The sequence below is a fragment of the Apis cerana genome, linkage group LG9 (assembly GCF_029169275.1).
Source record: "Apis cerana isolate GH-2021 linkage group LG9, AcerK_1.0, whole genome shotgun sequence".
Classification (NCBI taxonomy): domain Eukaryota; kingdom Metazoa; phylum Arthropoda; class Insecta; order Hymenoptera; family Apidae; genus Apis; species Apis cerana.
In genome coordinates, this window is record NC_083860.1 from 870,389 (window position 1) to 892,410 (window position 22,022).

At 17.0% G+C, this 22,022-nt stretch overlaps 1 protein-coding gene across 2 annotated transcripts in view; it reads left to right on the top strand.

Annotated features, from left to right (window-relative positions):
• Positions 1-22,022, top strand: part of LOC108001958 (E3 ubiquitin-protein ligase AMFR) — a 63,621-nt gene that overhangs the window by 36,810 nt on the left and 4,789 nt on the right. The window contains exons 3-4 of one of the 2 annotated variants that reach the window (XM_062079779.1): positions 15,217-15,474; positions 21,713-21,868. In XM_062079779.1, coding sequence (XP_061935763.1) covers positions 15,217-15,474; positions 21,713-21,868 — 414 coding nt within the window. The remainder of the gene's footprint in view (positions 1-15,216; positions 15,475-21,712; positions 21,869-22,022) is intronic. The other variant, XM_062079780.1, reaches the window with a different exon arrangement.

The following is a 22,022-nucleotide window of genomic DNA, read 5'->3' on the forward strand; positions in this document are numbered from 1 at the left end:
AATTTTTTGTTATTTAGAAAGTTGTCGTCAAATTCAATAATATTTACTTGAAACATTGACTTCATTTTAATATGTAAGACATCGAAAGAGTGAAAAGAAAATATTAATCGAAAACTTATGTAAACAAGAATTATAATGATAATGATTCAAGTTGCTGCAAATTCATAATTTTCGAGATATTAATAAAAATATATGTACACTCATACTATTTTGTCTATATAACATACATTTGACACGAATACATAGTCAATCACTATTCAATATTTATTTCAACACTATACTATGATATCGAAGTTATAATGATAAAAACTAAATGCTATAAAAATTAAAAATTATTATCCATTTAAGCATTCACAATCATGACATTTAAGAGGGGAGTAATTTCTGCGAATTCAATTGAAATAGAAAGAAGAAATGAATACGAGTGAGATATAAATACTTAATAAATACAGATTTGAGTTATAAGGTGATTGCAAGATTCCAAGAACTGATAGAAATAGCGACGAATGTTTAAATGAAATATTTATTTGTTTGATCATTCAAATTATTTCAATTGAATTTTGAAATGTTAATGATATAATAATATAATTTTATTAATAAAAGATAGAGAAAATTCTAAAATTTAAAATTTATATTTTTAAAATTTTGGATTATATATATTATGTAACCTATTTTATAACATTTTTTACGCTTCACTATGTTTAGATTTATATCTAAAAAATATATAATATATAATATATGGAGACTGATCGAATAATATATGGGTACAAAGTAATTCCTTATGAAAAAATAAAATAAAATAAGATTTTATTTTCAAAATTAAAAAAAAAAAATTATGAAAATTTTTTAAATACAAATGAAATTGACTAATTTTGATTAAATGCGAATATCGATACGATTATTTTATATGATTATTTTATAGAAAATAAACAAAAAAATAGAATAAAATTTTATTATTTATGTTTAAATCTTTGTTTTTTTTAAGAGAAGATTAAATATATATAGTCAAAAAAATTACAAATACAATCAATAATTTCTAAAATTATGTTTTCAGAAATTAATTTTTAAATAAAATAAAATTAATTCTTCATTTCAAATATGATTTTTTTGAAAACTCTAAAAACTGATACGCTTATATATCGATAAAGCTTTGAAAAAATTCGTAAGTGACCGAAATTACAATCATAATAATATCAATTTTATATTCGTATCTATTATATTCAAAAATTTCAATTTTGTCAAATATCATTTTTTAATCATTATTTACTAATTATATACTTTTTAAATACATGCAGTATTTTTTTTCAAATAAGCACTCAAAAATAAATGATTATCGCATTAACTATCACATCAAATATAAACAGAATGCAAGAATATAATAATAATAATAATATATATTTTTATTAATAATATCTTGAAAACTATGAATTTGCTATTATGAATAAATTATTATCATTATTTCATAAATTTTTGATTGACATATATATGACATACTTTTAATCAATATCAAATGCTAAAGTTCTATATGCTAAAAAACATTTTTTTTATTTTGTATACTTAAAGAATTATAGGAATAAAAGAATATATTTATATAACAAGAGAATCATGTACTAACATATGCAATATAAATTTCCTTTTTATTTCTTATTTTCTTAAATATTTTTTGCTAAAATCCTTAATTATGTAAAACAGAAATATAATTTTTTTAATGAATATTATTAAGTTATTGCAATTATTTCGTATCTATTTAAAATAAAAAATATTCTATTTAAAATAAAAATAAAAAATCGAAAAAATTTTCCTAATTTTACTTTAATGAAAATATTTTAAATAACAGATAATATCTAACAAATAGATAAAATAGTATTTATTTCATACAAATATATTAATAAATATAATATATCTGAAACAATTTAAAATGTGTTTTTAAATATATTTGAATTAATTCATGTATATTTAAATATATTTGAATTAATTTATTTAATTTTGCCTCATATATTCATCTGTTAATAAATATTACGAAACATTATTATTAATACATTCATATTATTTATTTTTTATTTTGAAAATTCATTATGTTATACATCAATTTTTTTTATATTGCAATGATAAAAAATATTATAAATATAATCTTTTGAATTTCTATTTCAAACAGAATCCTAATTTAAAATTTTTATTAAAAATAAAATATTTAGTATAATTATTTTTATATAAAATAAAATTTATTTATTTTGTATATATATTTTATTATATATTTATATATTTCATTAATGATAATATTATAAGCAAAGTAAAAAAAAAATTATAACTTATAATAATGTAATGTATAATATATAATATGATTTGATAAAATTTTTCAAAAAAAATTAATTTATGCTGATTTCTTTTTTTATTTTAATATTAATAATCAAAAAACATAAGAAAAATAAAAATATAGAATTAATATATATTAGAATATAGAATTATACAAAAAATTAATAGAAAAATATATTAGAATATAGAATTAGAATATAGAAACAGTGCATATATATTATTTTAAGTATGTATTTTTTTTTTAGTGCTTAAATTCACTTCAAGCAAAATTAATCCATAAAAATTCGGTTATTTTTCATTTTTTGTTATAATTATTTTATTATAACTCAAAAACTACAAAAGATAGAAAAAAATTATTTTTTTTAATGAGAATTATTATTTAGTAAAATATTACCAACTGTTACATAATTAGAAATAAATTAGAAAATTTATAATTTTAATTCATTTTTTTTTGCAAAATCTGAATCAAAAGTTTCAATAATTATAAAATAATATAAAAAAAAAACAAATTTTTTTTTATTTCAAAGTTTTGTTATATTGCTAGATTTTGTTCTACTAATCTGAAAAGTTTCTGAATCTTTTTATATATATGTTACATAAGTAATCTTCTTTTAACATTTATAATGATAAAGATAATTTATATTATATATTAAAATAGAAATGGAATAATGAAGAAAAGAAAATTATTAAAAATTTTTTTATTTTTAATATAATTATTGAATTTTTATTTTCTTACAAAGTAAATAAGAAAATATAGAAGTGTATAAACAATAATTCGATTATTAAATAATAAATTAAGTATTATTAAGTAATAAAATTATTAAGTAATTTTAAAAAATATATATTATATAGATTATTCTTTATAATAATGAAATTTTTAGATTTATGTAAGAGAATTCTTTGATGATTTAATAATAATAGTTATTCGAATCTATTCCAGTGCATCATTTAATCTATTTATACATTTTCAATCATGAGAAAACTTATTATTGCATTTTTAAATTTCTATCTAACATCTCTTCAGCAAGATTTCCATCTTAAAATCTAAAAATTTCTATTAGTTTCAAAATTTAGGAAATTATCATTATAATTATATAAATTAAACATAATCTGAATTCAATATGCTTTTAATTTTCGAATATTTTTTTTCTTTCTCCTTTCATTACATAATTTAATTAAGTTAATTTTATTTAATTTAATTATAATTTAATTTAATTAAGTTAATCTAATTTAAGTTAAACTAACGGAAATTTCAAAAAATATATTATATCATTGAATTCCGCTTTTGATATATGAACACATCTCATTATTAGATCTATTGCTTTGCATTTTATTTAATTAACTAATTAATTAAGAGAAAGTTTTATTAAATTTTTAAAAAAATGAATTTATTACTTTATATCTTCTCTTTTTTGTTACTGCATTCTATAATGAAATAGACTATCGATTATCAATATCTTAATAATAATAGTAGTAGTTTTCAATAATATTAATAATATCGTTAAAAGAATAGAAGTGATATGAAAATATTATTTGTAATAATTTACAATAAAAATAAATAAATTTTGAAAAACTATATTGTAATTTATTTAAGTCATTTCTATTTGCAATATTAATATCTTAAAAAATATTTTGAATATGTCGAAAAATCAATAAAATATCATTCATCAATAGATAATTATTAACAATATCTTTAATAATAAATTTGAATAAGGAAAAATAGAAACTCTACTTATGTATATCTCTAATAATGTAATATTATTGTTAAGATATCGATAATTATAATTCCATAGATGTTTTAAGAAAGCAATATTGGTAGTTCATCTTCTTGTTGTTCAATATAAAATAAAGCTATTTCGATCGCAGCTAACCATTATTATGTAATATTTTGATTCGCAGTATTTTAAAACAAAATTGTAAAAAATCAAATAATTGAAAAGTTTAAAATACTTCATATAATAAATTAAATAATTAATAAAATAAAGAAATTAAATAATTAAATAAAATTCGGATAATTATATTTAATTTCATTTATAATTACAAACATTAAAATACAAAAATATGATATTGAAAATTATATGCAACATGTAAATTTCTCAGATATTATTATTAAAAGTTTATATTAAATTATTTAAAAAATTTATACTATTTAGCAACCAAATTATGGAATTAGAATAATATAATATTGTATTGTGTAATATATATTATTGTTAAAAAATATCTACAAATATAATAATTTAATATTTAATATTTTTAAAATAATTTGATATTTTAGATAGATTTAAATTTAGAATATCTTTTAATAAAATTATGTATAAGAATTTGCAATTGTAAAAAAAAAATTATTCTTTATTATCATTATTATTGATTATTATATCTATTATATCCAAAATAAAATACTATAATAGTAAAATTTATTTATAAAATTTTTTTTTATTTGAGAAAATATATTTCTTCGATTTATTCAATTTATTATATAGATATAGATATAAAACATATATTAATTAGAGATGAATATCACAAACACATATATATAATTAATATATTAATATTTCCATTTATCCATAATTTTTAAGATATTCTTAAGATATTTTAGAGATTTCTAAGATATTTTTAAGATATTCGAATCTATATATTTCGATACATAAATATTCGTGTATTGGAAATTATACGAATTAAAACATACATTAATTATATTAATTATTGACATCTATAAACTTTATTATAGTAAGATGTCCCATAAATTTCTTTCACACCACGTTAGGAACTTTAACTGGTTATTTTTATGTAAACATGCAGACTTATTTATTAGCTGTTTATGGCATTGGTTTCAGTCATCTCAGAGCTCTTTTAAAATATGTTTTATTGATAACATAGTTTTTTTTAAAACTTTTTTTTTATGCCATTCAATATAGATAGCAAAGAAAGCATTTGCGATATGTTATGCTTCATTATTTTAAAAAAAATGATAGTACAAATAATACTGCAGATGAGATTTTTACTGTTTACGAAAGTGATGTTACAATTATTATGATCATCTGCAATTGATTTAAGAAATTTAAAGCTGGCAATTTTGATTTGAAAGAAAGTGGCTATCCAATAACGATACGGACAGATACGAACCTTATCAACGCCATATTCGCTGAAAATCTGCAATATAGTGTGCGCAAGATTAGTGAATGCCACTAACATTCCTAAGACAATGGTATATAATCACCTGATCGGGATGGAATTTGTCAATCGATGTAAAGTTTGAATTCCATAGCTATTGACGGAGACTAGCCTTATGAATTGCGTCTCTATATGCAATTTCCTTTTCCAGCAACATGAGATGTTTTTAAAGAGACTTGAGACTAGATTTTGTATTAACTTAGATTTTTTATGAAAATGTGCATCGAAACATACTTAATTTAAAGATAATAGAGCTTTAACTATCGCAAAGCTTGGATTTCGAAGAAAGTTTTTTTATCTATTTGAAAAGATAATAGTCTACAATGAACTCCTTTCTCAAGATGAAACCATCTATTTTGGAAAATATTGCAATCAGCTTGATAAATTAAAAGATGCCATAACCCAAAATTGGCGAACTGACGAAATCATCGATAATGCAAAACATATATTGACTATAAGAGAAAAGCAATTACAGTTTGATTGGGACATTCTATCGCATCTTCTGTACCCAGATCTTGCTCTATCCGACTATTACTTGTTCCTATTATTAAAAAATTAAATTTCATGAAAAACGATTCCAATTCCCAAGCGAAATAAAAATGCACTACCAGGAATATTTTACAAATAAACTTCAACAATTTTTCCAAAAAGAAAATAATGAGATTTCCCGAGAGATAAAAGAAGGTGATAAAGCAAAACGATTCATATATAATGCAAAATCAATAAATCAATAAACAACAAATCGTATATTCATTTCGTATCAAAAATAAGAAAAATACATATTTTTAAAAACAATAATACTTTTTAAAAATAACTTAAATTCATCTAAATATTATAAGTATTGTTTGATAATATTTATAAACTTTATACATATATTTTTTCTATCAAAGTTTAAATTTATTTAATAAATCTTATCAATATTTTGTATGATAAATATTTATTTTTTCATTTATTCACTAAATAATATCTTTGAATTTTATGAAAACAAATATTTAAATTAAAATATATATTTATGAATTTATTACACAACCTAATGTTACCTTATTTTTATGATTTTTACAAGAAATTGAATAATCGATTTATGAAAATGATAATATTATAAAATAATTTTGTTGCAATTATTACTTTTAAAAAATGTATCGATATTTAAATATAAATATGAGCATTTTTATACTTTTTTTATTTTAACTATTATTGAATTTTTATATTTTACATTTATATTTTATGTTATATATTAGACATAATTTCATTGATTGAAATTTCTACTTTTATTGATTGAAAATATTAAGTCATTAAGTAGTCATGTGAAAATATATATTATAATTTATTTAAATTACTTGTATTACTGATATTTTATCGATTTGATTGTAAAAAAATCTATGAAATATCAATAGATAATGATCAACAATATCTTTAATGATAAATTTGAATAAGAAAAAAAATAGAAACTTTAGTTATGTTTATCTGTTACCAATACTTATATTTAAAAATAATCATAATTCTTTTCTTTCTGATTTTATATATTCAGTAATTAGAATAAAAATAAAGAACTTAGTTGCATTTTTGGATCAACTAATAAGAATCTGGACTAAGAATATTTTTAAAGAATTCTTAAAAATCAAAATAAACATAAAAATTATATAAATATGATTGAAATTTATTTATTAAATTATAAGTAATTAATTTCATTATGACAATGAAGTAAGGTAGGAATAGAATGCAATGGCAGTGAAACTGAGACAAAACAATTTCATTATATCTATATCTTACTTCATCTAATGTAATTTTCAATTACTTATAATTTATAATTTAATAGATTAGATTTAAACGATATATACTATATATATATATATATATATATATATTTAAATAATATATTATATTTTATATATTAACTCTTGTTTTTGTTTTAGTCTTTATAATTTTTTAAAAATTTATTATATTAATACTTATATATTAACATTTTATATACATTAAATGATTTACTGTTAAAATGAGCAGTAGTCAAAGAATCAAAAATTAAAATAAAGCCTCAACTAAAATTAATACTATTATTTGGCAACTAACATTGGTACGATTTATGTATTATCGATTGCTATGTATTTCCTGCCAAATCTTCTTTGCCAAAGAGAAAATGGTTTTCCTCTAATGCATACGAAATATCTAAGATATTTAACACTGATAAACAAATCTAAATACAAGAAATATTCACATTTATATTATAATATTTTAATAAATAAATATTTTATTGTTAACGCTATATTAAAATTATTTTTTGAAATTTTCCAACTTTTTGTTTATAATTTACTTTTAAACATATATATTTTATTTAAAAATTTATCAGAACACCAATAAGCATTAAAAAAAATAAAATAGTTCAATTTATCACTTCAATGTTTTATAACTTAATTATTTTAATTTCATAATTAAATACGATTATTGAAGTTTAAATATTTTTAATATTAAAATATTTTAATAAAAACGAGATATTATAATTTTGAAAATAATAACATAAACAAATAAATTATATATGTCATGCAAATAAGTATTGCATAATATGTAGGAAATTAAATTTTTAATTAAAATTTGCATTAAATAATCATATACAATAATAGGAGATAAAAGAATCAAAATTATATAATTATAATTTCTCATAAATTAATTTGTTTCTAAAATTTCCAGATTTTTTAATACACAAAAAATAGTTTTTATAAAATTAATTTTATCATATTTTAAAAATTTTGAAATTATTATTTTTTTAAACATATTTTTAAATATTTATTTTTTTTTTACTTTTTACTAATTTTTATTTTTATTATATTATCAATTATAATATTTATATATATTACTAATAATTATATGTATATAATATTATATAAATTAATATATATGTATAAAACAATGTACAATATTTAACATTAGATTTATAGAATCCATCAATTTGACGGATTTTCGATTTTATGCTCAAAAATTCTGAATATGCAAATATTATTTTTTAAATATTACATATTGGTTTTTAATGATATAATACAGCAAATATATATTTCTATTCGTTTTCTCTGAAACAAATAGAATTTATATTTTATTATTTCTAGATGTTGTATATCTATTTTTATGAAAATCTGTAAATTTGACGGCTTAATTTATATAGATCAATTATTAAAATAATTATTAAATAATAAAAGTGAAATAACAATGAATAAGAAAAAATAACACCAAGCAAATGACGACTGTTTAGCAATAAATACATAATCAAATAAATTGTTTATAATTGTTATATGACAATAAATAATCTCTTCAACGGTGAATTTTGCAGAGAAAAGAAATAATTTTTGTAAGTGAATCTATCTTTCTATTTTTTAAAACAAATAAATCACGTAATTTACGTGAGAAATAATTTCAACAGTGCGTTTTGTAAAAAAAAAAAAAATAAGTGCTATTTGGAAATTTAGTAAAAATTTATTTTTGTAAGTGAAGATTTGAATTTTTCAAGATATTTTCAAAACCTATCCAAAAAAATATTTTTTTTAGTCTTCAAAAGATATGGAATTGATAAAAAAGAATAATAAAAAGAATAATAAGAAAAATAAAAAGAATAACCAGCATAAATGAAGATCAATCTGAATTGGATTCTGATATAAATTATGCGAGAGCGAGAAAGAATTTGACAATATAAACGAAATTGAAGATTCTGACAGTGGAAATAAAAATTATCACAATATATACTGTAAAAGAAAAAGAATGCGTATTATTTCATATATTAAAAGCAAAAGTAAAATAAAAATTGCTGATAATGAAGAAAATATTATGAAAGCAGGACCGTAGACAGCTCCTTCATGTGTTTTATAATTGTTTTAGCAACCATCCTGGATTATTATACAAATTTATTATACCACTATCTGGATTATTGTACAAAGAGATTATTGAAATAAATAAAATTTTCTCTGACAATTAGAATTAGTGATCACGATGAATAAAATACTTCAACTCAATGTCCAGGATTTAACTATATTTTTGCATTAAATAAATATGTATGCGGTTCAACAAGTATATATGCGGAAAATATACATCCAAGATAGAGTTTATATGTAAAAAATGTATTGAAAACAACAATAAATAAATAAAAATAAATAAAAATCTATAAATTTTAAATAAATAATTTACAAAAAATTACATTTTAATATACCCGTTAAAAAGACGCATTTCAGTAAAAAATGATATATAATCAATGTAAATCTAGAGTTAATATATTCTGTACATGATGTACTTTATCATGTCTTTATATTACCATAAAAAATATAAATATAAAAACATAAATATATTGGATGTTAATAAATTTGCAGGCACAATTTTTATTCATTTATAAAAAGCCAAAATAATCATAGAAATTAATATGGAAAAATATTTATTAAGCCTTATTTATTAAGTTATAAACAATTGAAGTTTACATTAAATGAAGCGAGACGAAAACAGAACAAGTTGATAATATGACAGAAATAGAGCTATCTCATTTTATCTTCGCTTCTTTTTATTAAAACGTCAATTGCTTATACGCTTAACTAATATATAATATATATTTATATTTAATATGAATATAACTTATTTTAGATTTTTAGAATAGATAAAAATATATCACAAGTATATTAACTTATTATACTTCCTTCTTTCTTTATTATTATTTTATATTGTCATTCCTTAACTTATATTTAAAGTATCCTCTTTTCATATTTACTATATTTATTATATTTTTTCTGTTCTGTCATTAATAGAAAATATGGTAAGATTATATTATTATGATATAATTATATCACAAAATATAATTCTAATCCAAGTTCGTTACAAATTCTGTTACTTTAAATTAAATTTGTATTAATATTATTATGTCTTTTAGCTGTTTTTTATATTCTTTTCAGATTTATCCCCAATATTATCTCTAATCCAGACGATTAAACCTGTGTCTTTATTCCTACAAAAAAAATTATTTTATCAAGTTCTTAATTTCCTTCTTCCATTTATATCATATCTATTTATCTACTTTCACTTTCATATAACAATGTAACTTTTATCTTATGTGTAATATATTTTTATTTTTTTATATTATTATATCCTTTATCATTTCTTTAATCCTGTTTCTTTAATCCCTACTTTTCATTCATTTTTATATGAAATTATTTATTTATACTTTTACAATGTTTTTAAATGTATAATATTTTTTAAATATATAATATTTTGTTCATTTCTCTTAACTCCAATCTAATATCCAACCTATCATCCATCTATGAATTATTCTCTTCTCAATTATATAACTTTTTTCATTTGTTATTTCTATTTATTTATCATCTAATTTAATTTTTAGAAATCTTTGTTCTTATTTGTAAATATAATATTTTTTATTCTTTAATCCTATTCTAATGCATTCGTTTTATATAACTGGAATATGTAAATTGAATTTTTATTGTATAGAAAATTATTATTTGAAAATTATTATTGATATAATTTTTCTTTAAATTATAATAATATAGATTATATATGCTTCCAATTGAATAAAATTTACAAAAGAAGCAAATTCTAAATCTAAAATTTTAGCTTTAGATTTTTTATTAGTTTTCAAAATATTAAATTATTTTTAATAAAAAAACTTTTAATACAATATCTTAAATTTTGTATATGGAAATATAGCTACAATATTTCTGTATATAGAGATATAGGTAAATAATATTGAATGTTATTTATGTTATTGACACAAATTTTTTATTTTAATATTTTTATGGATTATTGAATATGAAATAGTAGAATAATGATACCGGTTTCAATATGCATATATTCCAAATATTATCTCGTCATTATTATAATTTCCATCATTCAAGAAATATTTTATTAAAAGTATGAATTTAATATAAGAATATTTATGCTTAATAAATACACACATTTATATTTAAATTTTATACATGCTGACGAATAATCCTACAATAAAATTTTATCAAAATAAAATAGAATCCTTCAAATTGTACAAATAATTGACACATTAAATCATAAAGAATACTAATAATTGATAAGTTCATGAATCAATAATTGATAATAGTTAAATAAAACATAATATTTATTTAAATTTCATTATTTAATTAAATTACAGAATAATTCCTATAACATTAAAAAATACTATATATAATATCCATAATATACATAATATAAAACAAAAATATAAAATTTTAAAAAATAAAAAATAAAATAAAATATCATAACTTTGATTATATATATAAAGTTATATTAAAGTATATATAAAGTTTCTTAAAATTATTTTAAAAAAATATATAATAAATAAAAACTACATTATAAAAACTAAAAAAATGTAATATAATAGAAAATGTAATTTAATATATATATATATAAATATATATATATATCATTATATATATATATATATATATATATATAATGAAAAGTTCTAAATTAAATATATATTTATTATTATATGTTATAGACTTTAACAAATTCTACATTTATTTAGTATTTTATGGAAAATAATAGATATAATATAAATTTATAAAAACTTTTAACTTTGTTAATAATTTTCCTTCAAATAATATCAATTATCAAATATTATACATATTTATGTATCAGATCATTTATAAATATTAACAAATCTAAATATTAATAATTCATAACTTATAATAAACAAATTATGATTATTAAAGGATATACTTTCTATATATATAGTGTAACTGGGACTTTCCAATTATTAAAATATAATAAATATAATAATAAAAATAAAACAAAATAAAACAAAATAACTTTGATTGAACTGATTTACCTTTCTAATAAATTCTTAAAGAAAACAAATTATTCAACAACACGTATCTTAACAACAAAGAAAAAATGTTTTCTCACTTATTCTCATATAAAAAAATATATAATTTTAGAATATATCGCGTATTAAATAATGTATTTTTCAAAATATTTTGTTTTTATTATAATAAAAAGATAAAAATGTTATTTCTTGATATATTTAATTTTCTATTATCATTTAGATATTATTTTTATTTTTAAAATTGTTTTCATCAAATTTTATTACATCTTTTTTTTATCTATTAGCCGAAATTTAAATATTTTGAATTTCTATCTTTTATATGTTTCACCCACGTTAAGTAACTAAACATAAAATGTTTTTATATTAAATTTCATTAATTCATTAATCATTAAAAATAAGATTTATATATACAAATTATTATTTATGCGTAAAAAAGATTAAATTTTATTATTTTTATATATAATATTTAAGATAAATATTTTTAAACAATTTTTTAGATGAAGCAGTTTTGATATTCATATTTATACAAATTTTTTTTATTATATTTATTTTATATATTGTAAATATATTTACATATTAATTCCAAAAATTATAAAAATTGTCTCTAATTGCTACTAAACTTTTTTAATTTATTTCTACACATATTTAATACACATATTTCTAAAACATATTTAGCTATATCTATTCTTTCTTTATTTCTTATAATATTTTATAATTTTGACTTTACTCAAAACATTCTCAAAAATAGATATATACTGATAACTAGTATTATAATCAAAATCTTTAAAAATACTTTATAAATACTAGTTATTTTCATTTAATATTTATGCATTATAATTATTTATAATGCATGATATTTCAAATCGAATTTTTTTATCTATAAGATTTTTGTATCTATAAGATTGTATTTTATATTCCGAATAAAATAGATTATTTATTTTTTTTTTTTTTGCCGTTCCTGTCTAATCTTAAAAATATATTCACGTGTAAGAATGCGATTATAATAAAGTGAGTGTTGCTTGCCAAGACTCGATTTTCAATACGTGAAGTTGCATTCTCATTTGAGAATAATAGAGAAGGGAAAAAACTAATTGAAAAGAAAATAACATGATGCGATTGCATTACCTACATTATCTACTGGAATTGGTATGTGTTAAGTACGGTTTTCACTAAATGTCATGATTTTCGTTGTCGTGACACTGCATAACAGCATGACATTGTATGTTGCAATAACAAATTCAATGCTATGACAATACAAAAGTCATGATATTTAATGTTGTGATCACAAAAATCATAATTTAATATCACATGAAATCATATCCTACATATACGTGCCACAGTATATTGTATAGTAATAATATGTATTATAATTCTCAGATGTGATATCATATTGAAAATTTAGAATTTCTAACAAGATTATTTGCGGCAAATTCAAATCAATGTAATAGAGTGCAAGCGTTTATTTATTATAAAATGTCAAAGAAAGCTGCAATGAGAATAATGTTTTTATTTCTAGCTTTCTAGTTTTCTATATCAGTTTCCTCAAAAAGTTTCCCCTTTCTTTGTTGTTTCATAATTTTCGAATGAATACTAAGAAATACTATTTCTTTTAATCCTCTTTTTTAATTCTTGAAATATGGATCATGTAATAGCTAGATCAAAATCTAGCTATGATCTATAATAATCTAAACTTATCTATATAATTTTTATTATCTATTTAGCATTATTAATATCATATATTATTTAATATATATTAATATATATCATTATTTTTTGATATTCTTTAATCTCATTTTATTTTTCTTTATTTATTATTCTTTTTTTTTCTTTTTCTTTCTATTTTCAAACAGATATTTCGTTGTTGTTAATTACAAATTTTTCATTATTCTCAGTTTTGTTTTTTGTTTTATTCAAATGCATTTTAAACTTTATCGTCATTCCTTACCAATAACAATTAATAATTAATATTATTTTTAATTCTTTTATGTCAAAAAAATTGTTTATAACTTTGTAAATAAAACTTAATCATATAAGTAATTTAAATTGATTTTAAAATATCCGAAACTTAAATTTTAAGATGTTCAAAATAAACGTAAGATATTCGGAAATTGAATATGAAATATGACATGAATATGACAGAATTTTTATATTAGAATTTTTATAATTTTTTAAAATATATATTGCAATCAGCGTAATTTTAAAAGAAATAAAATAATTTAGTTAAGTTTACTTAAGAAATAAAATAAATTTATCTTCCCTATTATTCTATATTTTAATATTTTATTTAGCTTTCATGTAAGTTAAAATAATCATGATATTTTGTCCTATTTGTATTTTTTTTGTATTGTAATGTTTTCATACAACACTCATTTTCATTTCAACATCCATATACACAATCCATATACATAATAATTTTTTTTTTCATCATAGATTAGTTTCTCACATATTTTTTATTCAAAAATAGTAATCCAATTAATCTTTTCTCATTTAGTCTAATTATTCTATTTTTAATTAATTAGTAAATTAGTATAAAATTAGTTATATAAAATACATAAGATAATTGCAATAGATATTCAAGAAATTTTAGAATAAGAATCATTTTAAGAATGCTTTAAATCGATACAAATATATATTTCATGAAAATAAATTGTATATAAGAAATTTTTACACTCAACTGAAATTGAAAAAATGATATACTACGTGTTACATGAGCATAACTTAATTAAATAAATTTCTTAATATTTAAGACCTAATTTAAATAATAGAATTAAAGTAAGTTAATAATTGTAACATCAAATGAATATTTCAGAAGTTATGCAATCGATCCATCTTCACAAAGTCTATCTATACTAGATTTTATAGATTTACTCTATTTTAAAAATATAAAATATTATATTATAAATAATTATTTCTATTTTCAACAGACTTTGATTAATATGGCATATTGCGTACTGGTTTTGCTCGGTAAAACAATTCAAAAGCTTGTTTTCGGCGAGCTTCGAGCATCCGAAAGACAGCATCTGAAGGATAAATTCTGGAATTTTGTTTTCTACAAATTCATCTTCGTATTTGGTGTACTGAATGTGCAGTATATGGATGAGGTGGTTTTATGGTGGGCTTGGTTCACCGCGCTTGGCTTCCTAAGTCTCCTCAGTCAACTTTGCAAAGATCGATTCGAATACGTAAGTAACTTTTATTGTGCAACATCATTAAATTTCTGTCTATAATTCGAATTATATTTCACATGAATTTATTATTTTTATATAATATAATATAATGTAATTAAGTAATTTAATATAATTAGTTATTAATAATAAAATTGAAACAGATGATTAATTAAATTGACACGTTCTTCAAAAATTACATTATACTGTGTGATATTTCTAAACGCATTATTTCGTTTCTTAAACGCATGTTACGCTACACAATATTTTTTATTTATACGTATTTTATGTGTATTTCCGTAATAAATCAATATTAGTTACTTATTCCAACTATTTTGCAACATGTAAAGTTATATGTTTGATAGATTCAAGTAAATGATTAACTATGATCTTCTAATCAATGCATATAAAATAATTTGTAAATTTTTAAATTATGCAAATAGTTTTATCCTGTTGTTTCTCAATATTTTAAACATAATAATTTATTTGATAAATTTCTTATTTTTGAATCTTTTACATATATAAATTTTTATAAAAATATATCCAGAATGTTAATATATTTAAATATATTCATATTCAGAGAATCAATTCTAAAATAAATTTAAAATAAACACAAAAATTGAAATTTATTTGTCTAATTACAATTGAAATTTTTGTAAAACGCGACGAGAGAGTAAAATAGATCTATCTGTCATATCACTTCGCTCTGTTTTTGTCTTGTTTCATTTAACGTAAACTTTAATTGCTTGTAATTCATTAAATCTCAACCAATAATTTATTTTAAACTTTAAAATCAATTTTGTTTCTTGTTGAATATATTAATTTCCTGTATATAAGATATATATAACTGAAGATAAATATTATAGATAAATTTTACAATATAAAGATTTGTATTATATATATACATATAAAATATATAATAATATATAAATATTTAACACGAATGATGCATAAAAATGAATATATAAACATAATAACAATAACAACAACAACAATATAATAATAATTTAAAAAAATATTGCAACACAATAGATAATCATTATACTAATAATAAAATAAAGTTTGTAATAAAAAAATTAATTTTTTTAAAATTAATAATATTTCAAGTTAAATAATTTTTTTATTTTTATTTGTTATATTATTTGTTATATATTATTAATAAATTTAAAATGTAATTTTATTATTGTATTATCTAACACTTTAGAATATCAAAAAATGATGAATACATAATATATTTAAAAAATTGAATTGTCGTGTATTGACAGACATAACCTGCTTACATCTATTTGATTATACTAACAGGATTAACTCGAATTCATTGCATAATGAAATCAAATTCTTTGTTTTTATACTAAAATTTTCGACCAATTTATACTTTACATATTTGTTTTTATATTTTTGTTTCTTATATTTTAAAAATATTTTACATTTCAAATTTATACAATAAAATCATTTTTTTTATTGATTATATTTAATATTAGAAAAAAAATATAATATAAATTGAAAAATCTTTTAATGAATTTAAAATAAAAAATAAAGTTAAATTTCAAAAATAAATATAATTATTTTCATTACATTACAAATAAATATAACTATTTTCATACTTTAATGCATATTAACTCTAAGGATTGCATTATGATTAATTTATTTTAGAAATTTCATAATTATTTGAAAAATTTAAAATGAAATTTTTGCTTATAATTATATTTTAAAATAATTATATTCATTAATACTAATCAAAATTATATGATAAAATATATGAAAGTAATTTCATTTTTTAAGTTTATTTTCATTCTTTTTAAGATAAGTTAACGTAAGAAACTTGTTAACATTTTTAACATTTTATAATAAAATTATAAAAAAATTATTTATAAAATAAAAGTCTAATATTAAACAATTATATTAAACAATAGAATTCTTATCTTATAGATTAATGAGATATTTAATGAACAAAGTCAGATTAAGTTAAGTTAAATTTAAATGAATAAAATTTAATAATGATTATAAAAATATCAACATAATTAAAATGTAAATCTATTTATCATTTAAAAAAATAATATTCTAAATAGTTGTTCATACAATTTTTTACATTTACATATTATTTACATATATTTACATATATATTATTACATATATAATAATATTATTTATTATATATATAATATTTACATATTATTATATTACATATTTTTACATATTACATATTACATATATTACATATTACATTTTACATATTATTTACAAATCATTAAATAAAAAATTTATATATAATTTATATATTAAAATTCATAAAAATATAGATAATGTTAAAAGATCCCCTTTTGAATGTTTTACATTCAATTGAAATGAAAATTTTTAAATGTATTGATACAAATAAAAATAAATAAATTTAAATCACTATGATAAATAATTTATATAGTAATTTTAAATTTAAATAGTTAAATTTATTTAAAAATCTGAACTTATCGTTATGTATTATTATAAACTAACAATTCTTAAAAAATAATACTTAACATTTATATTTTTTTAATAATTTATTTCATTTCTCATTTATTAATATCATGTTTAAAATAAAGATATATAGACATATAGAAAAATATAAATATAGTATGTGTATTTTACGTAACTTTTTAGAATACTGTTATATATAAATATCTAGCTAATAATTTACTATCAAAATGTAAATATTGTTTATCATCAAAAGGATCTAATTATGCGTTTTCATTTAAATAGTTGAAATAGTTGAAATTACAAAATCTATTGCATTTTTACCTTTTTAGCAATAGAATCTGTTACAAAAAGTCTTTTTGCTTCAATAGTTTATGGTGATTTATTTCCAAAATTGAAATGTCAAAATATATAATTATAATTTTATATAGATTCTATCAACTTTTACTATAAATCTATTACTAATTACTAAATTGTATGCAAAATATTTGCTACTTAGAATAATTACACAATATCATACATAATTATATAATATTTACAATAATTAATGCAATTACAATAATTAAAATACAATATCTATTTTTTAAAGAAGTTTTTATAATTCACATTATATTCATCAATTTTTTGTGTAGAAAATTTATATTTTTTATTCTGAAGTTCAAATACTTTATAATTTATAATTTATAATTTAAAACATATTTATATAATATAAAACATTTATATCAAATAGTTTCATTTTATTATTATAAAATTTAAATTACCAATTTAAATTTAATTAGTAATGTTACAATTTAACAAAATTGAAAATTAAAATATGTAAAAGAAATTCAATTCTATTAGTTTTCATTCACTATAAATATTTTATCTTTATAAATATTTTTAAAAAAGTATAATAAAATTAATTAGTTTTTATTTATTAAAATATTTTATTATATTTTAATATAATATATTAATTAAGATTTTCAAAACAATTTTAATTTTCTTTAATAAAAAGAATAATAAGTAACTTTAATTGTTTATTATTATAAATAATATACACAATATTAAAATATTAAATATTAAAATAATTAATTAATTAGTTTTTAATTCTTAATATGATATTAAAATTTTAATAATATTTTTTTTATTAAAAAAAATAAATTAGTTTAATTTTTTGTAATCATACGATATTATTATAATATAATATATATTAATTAATAAAATATATTTTAATATAAATATAAATCTAATTTAATTTAAATATAATTTTGTAAGAATTAATAAGAAAATTTATCTATTAACACATTAATTAGTATTATTAAAAATATTAAATTTATATTACACATTAATTTTGATAAAAATCATAAATTTATAGTTGTATATAATAAATATACTAAAATTATTTTATCCCTTTATAATTGAAAGAAATATATTATATATATTTTATAATTTCTTTACAATTTATTATGAATCAATTAATTTAAATAATGTATATATGAAATTATACATTTGCATCTCATTTTTAGATGCATTCCTTTTCAAATATTATATCGATTATCTTGTTGAAGTAGCAAGCGTATAAATAAAAAAATTTCTTTCTCTAATTTAGTTAATTTTACTCATTAGTATTTCATAGAAAATTTTATTTTTATTTTTTTATATAATGTAAAATTAAAATGCATTATATATATATATATATATATATATATATATATATACACACACCTATTCAAAAATAAAAATTTTTACTAGCTTTCATAGAATATCGCAAGGATACAATACAAGAAAAGAAGATATTTTTATATGAAAAAATAAATTGAGAATAAAATTTTTTAAATAAAATTTTTTTATTTAAGATTTCGTTTTCGAATAAATAATATAAATCAAGTTTAAAAGTTTCTAAATATAAATGAAATTAGTTATTTCTTAATTAGATACGAATAAATTATCATCGATAGATTTATATGTAAATGAGAATCAGCAAGAAATATAAAGTTATTGATTAAAAAAATATTATTTATTAAATCCTTATTTTTGTGAAAATTTTTTTTTATGAAAATTGTACATATAGTTAAGAAATTGCATATTCGGCGAATTTATTTTTTGGAAAACTAATTTTTTATATAAAAATTTTTTAAGTTTTTTAAGTATATTTATATTAATTTATATTCTTATCATATATTTTTTAATCATAAAATAATACTTTATAATAAATTATAATAAATATATAATATAATATAAATAAAAGTTATTATATAAATAAAAATATATATAATACTTTAATAAAATTTTTTAGTTAATTTACATACTATTTTGTACTTATATTTTTGACATAAATTACAAAATATTAAATATATTCATATAAAAATCTATTATACTTTTTTTTTTACTTATATAATTATAGAATATATAGTTTAAAAAAATTAAATTATTATTAAATTACTATTATTAATTTAGTTTTTAAAAAAATAAATTATCATAATTTATTTTTTACTTTTATATAATTTATTTTTATATAAAGTATCCTAAAAGTGAGAACATCGCTTAATTGAAGAGTAATTTTAAGCAATATTTTCTTTTACAATAAATCTTTTTATTACATATTTATTTTATTACAAAAAATTTTAATATTATTTTATAAACCGTTTAATAATATTCTTGTATAATCATATATCGTTCTTTAATAAATAAAAAGAGAAATATAGAAATAAGAAATAAATAAGAAATGCAATAAATTAAAATACTAAGAAGAATATTTAGATATATAATAAAATCAAATATGTAAATATCTGATATTTGATGTATTTAATATATTTGATTTCTTTATATTTATATTAGATATAGTTAAGATTATGATAATGAATAATAAAAAATAAAACTTATCAAAAAAAATCATCAATATCAATCTTATAAACAAGTACATATAAAGATATTAATACAAAAGTTTCAAACTATTCCTTTAATTTTTGATCTTGTAAAATCTTGAAAATTAATTAATTGGAAATTAATTAAATTATTATGTTGATATACAGCAATATTATATAATAATATTATAATGAAATTCTCTCATGTACTAACAAATAATTTGATATGACATACAAATTTTACTTATGTTATATTATATTTAAAAAATTAAAGATCTTTATTTTTTAAAATTATTGGAAATACAAAAAAATAATTAAACTTTATATTGATTGAAGAAAATTGCAAAACTTCTTGTTTTTTAATTTTTTTGTACTTACTGAAAAAAATAATTAGTAATTAATATTAATTACTAATATATAATTAATAACATGAACTGAATAATTACTTGCTATTCATTATATATAATTATATATAACTAATAATTATCGTGTAAATATTAATTCATTAATAATTAAATTAAATAATGAAGAAAAAATTGTAAAAATATATTATATATTTTATATATGTATTACAATACTTATTTTTGTTACAACTTATTCTTTGTTATTTAATTTCATTATTGAATATTCGACAAAATAATATTATTAATAAAAAATAATTTAAATTTTAGTATAATATATTATAAATTTAATAATAATTATATTAACTTTATAAATATATTGATTAATTATATTAAATTTAATAATTATATATAAAAATAATAATGAAATATTATAAAACTTGTAAATATTAAATATTAATATATATATAAAACATGTAAAACAATTTTAAAAGAATTTTTGTAAAAATCCCTTAATTAAAACGGATAATATTTTAATTTTTTTATATAATAATTATAAAGTGATTATTTATATAATTTTTTAATTTTATTATTTTATATAAATTTTATGAAATTTTTTTTTAGTTATCATTTTCACCAACAACACCTGGTTGGAGTCATGCAAGGCTTCTTGGACTTCTAGCAACTATCCTTGCATTATCTTCCTTCATGTTACTTCTATGCACAGCTGCAGCATTCTTCTTCGTTTCTTTCAATACTTTTGTCTTCACTGCAGCTGAGGTGATTATTGATATAAATATATTATTAATATAATAAACTTTGATTATTGATATAATTTAATAAAATATTTATATATTTGATTAAATTATTTTAAAATATTTAATATTCTGAAATAATAAAATATATTAAAAAATATATTAGAATAGAACATATT